General features: G+C 40.7%; 1 protein-coding gene across 1 annotated transcript; it reads right to left on the bottom strand.

Moving 5' to 3' along the window:
* Positions 1-3,822: 3,822 nt before the first annotated feature.
* On the bottom strand, positions 3,823-6,574 carry LOC121544326. The gene is made up of 3 exons (XM_041854247.2): positions 5,512-6,574; positions 5,244-5,302; positions 3,823-4,779 (listed from the first exon to the last, which is right to left on the bottom strand). The coding sequence occupies exons 1-3, from the start codon at positions 6,046-6,048 to the stop codon at positions 4,677-4,679; spliced, it is 699 nt and encodes a 232-aa protein (XP_041710181.1). The 5' UTR covers positions 6,049-6,574; the 3' UTR covers positions 3,823-4,676.
* Between the last annotated feature and the right edge of the window lie 1,095 nt (positions 6,575-7,669).

Here is a 7,669-nt window from a genome sequence, read left to right as displayed (position 1 = left end):
GATGTACGGCTTAAAGTGGTCCTATGGACAGATACTCCAATCTTTGCTTTGCAGCTCCTTCAGGGTTATCATTGGTCTCTTTGTTGCCTCTGATTAATGTCATCCTTGCCTGGTCCGAGAGTTTTGGTGGGAGGCACTCTCTTGGCAGGTTTGTTGTGGTGCCATATTCTTTCAATTTTTTTATAATGGATTTAATGGTGCTCCGTGGGATGTTCAAAGTTTCTGATATTTTTTTTTATAACCCAACCCTGATCTGTATTTCTCCACAACTTTGTCCTTGACCTGTTTGGAGAGCTACTTAGTCTTCATGGTGCCGCTTGCTTGGTGGTGCCCCTTGCTTAGCGATGTTGCAGACTCTGGGGCCTTTCAGAACAGGTGTGTATATATATACTGAGATCATGTGACAGATCACGTGACACTTAGATTGCACACAGTTGGACTTTATTGAACTAATTATGTGACTTCTGAAGGTAATTGGGTGCACCAGATCTTATTTAGGGGCTTCATAGCAAAGGGGGTGAATACATATGCACGCACCACTTTTCCGTTATTTATTGTTTCGATTTTTTTGAAACAAGTTATTTTTTTCATTTCACTTCACCAGTTTTGACTATTTTGTGTATGTCCATTACATGAAATCCAAATAAAAATCAATTTAAATTACAGGTTGTAATGCAACAAAATAGGAAAAATGCCAAGGGGGATGAATACTTTTGCAAGGCTTTACAGAAGACTGTCCAGAAAAAAAGCTATTACTTAAAGGAAAATATAAGCAAACACGTTTGGTGTTCGCCAAAACGCATGTGGGAGACTCCCCAAACATATGGAAGAAGGTACTCTGGTCAGATGAGACTAAAATTGAGCTTTTTGGCCATCAAGGAAAACGTTGTGTCTGGTGCAAACCCAACACCTCTCATCACCCCAAGAACACCATCCAAATTCTTGAGGGAAACCTGTTTCAGTCTTCCAGAGATTTGAGACTGGGACGGAGGTTCACCTTCCAGCAGGACAATGACCCTAAGCATACTGCTAAAGCAACACTCAAGTGTTTTAAGGGGAAACATTTAAATGTATTGGAAGCCCAGACAAAGCCCCGATCTCAATCCAATTGAGAATCTGTGGTATGACTTAAAGATTGCTGTACACCAGCGGAACCCATCCAACTTGAAGGAGCTGGAGCAGTTTTTGCCTTGAAAAATGGTTGCTTAAGGTGGCTCTACAAAGTATTGACGGGGGGACGGGGACGGGGGGTGAATAGTTATGCACGCTCAAGTTTTCTGTTTTTTTGTCTTATTTCTTGTTTGTTTCACAAAAAAATTATATTTTGCATCTTCAAAGTGGTAGGCATGTTGTGTAAATCAAATGATACAAACCCCCCAAAAATCTATTTTAATTCCAGGTTGTAAGGCAACAAAATAGGAAAAATGCCAAGGGGGGTGAATACTTTCGCAAGCCACTGTATATATGACACCAATTGGCACCAATCAAGAGCTTCAAGTTCCTCTGTGCCCACATCTCTAAGGAATTTACATGGTCCACACACACCAACAGAGTTGTGAAGAAGGCACGACAATGTCTCTTCCCCCTCAGGAGGCTGAAAGATTTGGCATGGTTCCTCAGATCCTCTAAAAGTTCTACAGCTGCACCATTGAGAGTATCTTGATTTCCTATAACCATTTGGTATGGCAACTGTTTGGCATCTGACCGCAAGGCGTTACAGAGGGTAGTGCGTACGGCCCAGTACATCACAGGGGCCGAGCTCCCTGCCATCCAGGACCTCTATACCAGGTGGTGTCAGAGGAAGGCCCTAAAAATTGTCAAAGACTCCAGGCACCCATGTCATAGACTGTTCTCTCTGCTATCGCATGGCAAGTGGTACCGATGCATCAAGTCTGGAACCAACAGGACCCTGAACAGCTTCTACCCCCAAGCCATAAGACTGCTAAATAGTTAACCAAATAGCTACCCGGACTATCTGCATTGACCCTTTTTGCACTAACTCTTTTGACGTATCACATACGCTGCTGCTACTGTTGATTATCTATCCTGTTGCCTAAAGTCACTTTACCCCTACCCAGTGTTGTAGTACTTGAGACCACGTATTGAGTCTCTTGGTCTTGTCTCGGTGTCAGATAGATTTTTACTCGGTCTTGACTCGGTCTTGGACAATGAGGACTTGTAATTTCTTGCTGAGACCAGTGGAGTAAAACCTTCAGAATTATCAGCTCCCATTCAGTCAGCGCATAAAGCCTCTTAGCCAGGCCAAATATCCACACTCATTTTATGACACATTAATATCTTATCGCCTATCGAAACCTGGCCTTCCTACTTTACTCGTAACATTACTGTCCTTTACTTTTGTTGAAAAATATCCTCAAACTTTGTCGTTGTTGTCAGAACTTCCTTAATTCGCTGGTATGGAAGAGTGGGGGAAATGATTTGATGTTGTGTGCTCACTATTAGTAAGGGGAGACCAGAGGAAGTTGTAACATATTTTGTATTGGTATCTATTATAGACCTGTTTGGGTTAGTGATCATTTGTAGAGTGGCTCCCTATTTGCCCTAAGCAGGCATTTTTTCAACATTCTGAATGTCTAATGCAGCCTTTCTTAAAGTATGGGTCGCAGATGTGTTTTTTATTTATTAGGAACTTAATGGTCTCAAACTTATTAGGTCTCAAATGACTGTTGAGAGTTAGAATATATGCCATTTAGCAAAAGCTTTTATCCAAAGCGACTTACTTACAGTCATGGGTGCATATATTTTATGTATGGGTGGTCCTGGGAATCGAACTGCCTACCCTTACAAGCACCATGCTCTACCAACTGAGCTACAAAGGACCACACACTTCATGTAGAATAGTAGAATAGACAAGGTGCAATTTCGAAATTTGGTTGTGCATCAGCAGTTTTTCTCTTATGTCAGTCACTGACAGTCACTCAATTAGCCATCTCGGCTAACAATTTTTAGATTGGTAAATTAGACTAGCCAGCTTTACGGGGTATAAAATAAAATAAATGTATGCACTCACTTAATTGTAAGTCGCTCTGGATAAGAGTGTCTGCTAAATGACAAAAATGTAATGTAAAAATGTTATAATGGACAAATACTGACCGGACAAGCAGGGCACGTGCCCAGGGGCCCTGATCTCCATGGGGCCCACATTGATTTTGTTAGTCACTCTAACTCAGATATCATATTAACAAGGCATAAGTCATGGCCCAATGAGTAGAATTGCATGAAATGTTTTATTAAATTGCTAAATGTTCTCTCCGCCCCATGGCAAAATGTGTAGACTTGCAGAAAACTTGCTTTAAAACTGCAGCATTTTTCTCTCCCCATGGCAAAATGTGTAGAATTACTGGAAATTAACTTTAAAACTTTTTTCTCTCTGCAGTCGAGGGGGGCCACTAAAAATGTTTGCCCGCGGGGTGGGGGCACCCCACAACCAAATCTCATTTAGGACCCCCAAAAGGGGGCATGTTTTGCTTGGGTCCCAGGAAACACAGAATTTCTCATTTGGGTCCCAGGCTGAAAAAGTTAACGAATCCTTGGTCTAAAGAAATCCATATGTTATTCTGAAATATGAGCACAGAAATACTGGACATTTTTAACTCTTATTATGGTGATGATTTTACAAAATTACAATCATGGTCTTGAATTGGACTTTGTAGAGCCCCCCCTCCCGGTCTCGGTCTTGACTCGGTCTCGAACAAAGCACTGACCCTACCTATATGTACATATCTACCTCAATTACCTCGTACCCCTGCACATCGACTCGGTACTGGTACCCCGTGTATATAGCCAAGTTATCATTACTCATTGTGTATTTATTCCTCGTGTTATATATTTTTTCTATTTTTCTCTCTGCCTTGTTGTCTTTATGAAGCATGTGAAACACAACATTTGATTTGATCAATACGAACATGCATAAAGAGTTTGCTGTATTATACAATGCTCTCTATTACTATTTTTTTTGTGTATCTGCTCTAGCACAATAAACTTGATCCCAATTCTAGCTCCAAGATGGCGGCAATTTGAAAAAACAAAAAAGTAGATTGTGCTGATTTATTGGCACATTGAACCATGTCACACATCCTAGTTTAAAGTAACTGTCCTGTGAAAATCAAACTTTTAAAAGTTAATATTCTGTTAACGCATACCCAAATAATGTTTTGGACTCATTCTATACTCGTATTTTTGGCTAAAGCATAAATTGGAGAAGAAACACCTCAAACAGACGTTTCATACATGTTTTCTATTTCCTCATTGAGGAAGATGTCATCCTCCTGAGGAGCTGGCCAATCAGCTGTCTACTTGCATGAACATTTTTTAACACTGGTATACGCCCACACCATTCTGTTGTTGGGGTAGGCCCACACCATTCCAACACAGAAAAGCTGCTTTTTAACATACTTAATTGCCATTTTCTTTAACATACTTAATTGCCATTTTTTGGAAGGAAAGATATTTCATTCATATTGTAATTAATTATAGGTCATATTTCGTATAAATCTGGAAACACTGGCCAGTTACATAAAAAAATATGTGGGTAGTGCTAAAACAATGGCATCATATCTGAATTCCTCCACCTTTATGCACCTTCACCATTCATAACAAAAAATACAAATCTTTGGTTCAAAAGTTATCCTGCTATTTTAGTCTCTCTTGTGAGGTCAACTAAACTCTCTCTCTATGGTCTCCATCATGTCCACTTCTGATCCATCATACAGGATGACAGGCATGGAGAGTGAGGGGCCATGGCTATCGTCCAGGACTCTGGGGAGGAACAGAGAGATATGTCAATAATTGTAATAACAATAAAATAACTGGCAGAGAGGGCGTCAGACATAGCCTAAAGAAAATAGGTTGAATGAAACTGTGGACCAAATTCTGATGCGCAAATGGGCTCAACCAGTGCGCCATAGAGGCAATATATAACCAAGGTCTAATCCCAAATTATTTAAAATTAAATATTTTATCACAATCTTTATTTACAATTTACAGCATATTTCCATGTTTTAAAGAATCTAAATAAATGAGCCACAATAATGCACCTGTTTGTTTCCAAGTTGTTTGCAGACGTGGAACTAATCTGATCTGCCCAAAGCACAATGGCTTTGTATTTTGATATGCTCAAGGTGAATTTGATCTTGCCCGATCTGCAGTTACTACAGAAATCTTGTGTGTGCGACACTGAGCTAAAAATGAATTATTTATGAAAGAGCAGGTAGGCTACTTACGAGTCTGTTTCTGCGCTAGGCGCTGACTCCAAACAAACTGACCCCGTTGTCAACAAGTCCTGTGAAGAGTTTTGACAATAGAGTTGGCAGAAAACAATATAGAGTTTGCAGAGAACTTTATCATAAAAATGCTTTCATCTGTTACCCATGCCATTGGTTACGTAATTTTAACATTTGACACTACGGGAAATAATAAATCAACATGCTGTCAATTTGATTATCCTTGTCTGTCACCACTGACCAGAATTAGATAAAATAATATTCTTACATTTTCCTGAGTGCCGCTTGAGAACTGAATTTGTGTATCTTTGCAAAAGTGGTCGAAGACCGGGATGCCTTTCTTGTCCTTGACTCCAACAGAACAGTTATCTGGACAACATGCCCCAGGCCTCTTCGAAAATTCATAACTCTGCGAGTGAGGGGTTGAATTGAAATCGCTGTCATTGTGGACCCGATTGGAATGACATAACCCATATGTCTTCGACCTGATGAAAGGCTTCTTTTGAGTAGTTTTCCTCTTGGAACGCAATTCCCGATTGTCATATTCCTCTAGAACTCGGTTCAGTTCCACATCAATGTCATCATCCTCTGCGGAAAATTCCGAATCGTGTCCTTCACTGTGGCAGTCTTGTTGCGCTCTATTTCGTGACTGACTTAGGTTCGTAGATTTGGGTATCGTCAATGGTTTGAACAAGTGTCTTTCCTCTTTCAAAACGTGGACTGTGCTGTCATCTCTTTTGAATGAGTTTGTCTCGTTGACACTGGCAGGAACAACCTTCTTTCCTCGACTACTACCGCTACCCATGTTGTTGTTGTTGTCCCTTGGCACCAGGCTGTACAAATTTACAAGGCACAGCAAAGGCACGCTCCCATTTCCAGTTCGATTTGGCCCCCCACCAAGTAATCTAAGAACTCAGAAGTTAGGTTAAACATTAACTTGTCTCCAAGCAGTAGCTTGGGCAAGAATTAGGTTCACTTATGCACGGGGGAAAGCGGTCATTCTCTATGTGGCACAATGGAATCATTAAAAAAAACGAGACCTAAAAATGTGTGGCAGAATTGCCGTCTAGATTAAAAAGTTATCTGACTACCAAGTGGGCATTTAGTGAAACTTTCCAAATATTATTGTGTTCCTCTGAGGTCCATTTCGTTCCCATCCATTTAAGGACACTGTCTAAAAGCGCACTGTTTACAATCCGACAGCTTCGAAAATTGCCTCGCCGAGAGTCATCACCATCAGAAGTTCTGTAGACTAGCCTTCTAGCCCATGTAAAGCTTTTATGGTGCCTGGCTGAATCTCTAAGGTGTCCGGATGAGAACAGCTGGACTGGACCGAGACGCTCAATGTAATCGTTGCATAACAACCGCTCACAATCCCATGGCGAGGAGACTGAAAACTCCTCCCTCTCCATCACGAAAATTCCAGTTGGTTAAAAAAAAAATCGAACTTTTCTAAATAGCCAACACAGACCTACAGCGAAGTTGATGACCTCACCTCTAAATTGTCTTATAAACATGTATAGCCAACAATTCTAAAGCAATTTATAGTTTTATTCCCAAACTTCCAAATAAAACTTCAAATCTTGATCAAATGAGTTACAGTGGAAAACATTACACGAGAAAAGTCCATGTATCTGAAAGGCATTAGCTAAGAGGAAGCTATAGCCAAATACAGTTGAAGTCGGAAGTTTACATACACCTTAGCCAAATACATTTAAACTCTGTTTTTCGCAATTCCTGACATTTAATCCTAGTAAAGATTTCCTGTTTTAGGTCAGTTAGGATCACCACTTTATTTTAAGAATGTGAAATGTCAGAATAATAGTAGAGAGAATGATTTATTTCAGCTTTTATTTCTTTCATCACATTCCCAGTGGGTCAGAAGTTTACTCAATTAGTATTTGGTAGCATTGCCTTTAAATTGTTTAACTTGGGTTAAACGTTTTGGGTAGCCTTCCACAAGCTTCCCACAATAATTTGTGTGAATTTTGGCCCATCCCTCCTGACAGAGCTGGTGTAACTGAGTCAGGTTTGTAGGCCTCCTTGCTCGCACACGCTATTTCCGTTCTGCCCACACATTTTCTATAGTATTGAGGTCAGGGCTTTGTGATGGCCACTCCAATACCTTGACCTTTTTGCCACAACTTTGGAAGTATGCTTGGGGTCATTGTCCATTTGGAAGACCCATTTGCGACCAAGCTTTAACTTCCTGACTGATGTCTTGAGATGTTGCTTCAATATATCCACATAATTTTCCTTCCTCATGATGCCATCTATTTTGTGAAGTGCACCAGTCCCTCTTGCAGCAAAGCACCCCCACAGCATGATGTTGCCACCGCCGTGCTTCACGGTTGTGATGGTGTTCTTCGGCTTGCAAGCAACCCCCTTTTTCCTCCAAACATAACGATGGTCATTATGGCCAAACA

The sequence above is a fragment of the Coregonus clupeaformis genome, chromosome 29, assembly GCF_020615455.1.
Source record: "Coregonus clupeaformis isolate EN_2021a chromosome 29, ASM2061545v1, whole genome shotgun sequence".
In the NCBI taxonomy this organism is placed as follows: domain Eukaryota; kingdom Metazoa; phylum Chordata; class Actinopteri; order Salmoniformes; family Salmonidae; genus Coregonus; species Coregonus clupeaformis.
This window is presented reverse-complemented; position numbering and strand designations above follow the sequence as displayed.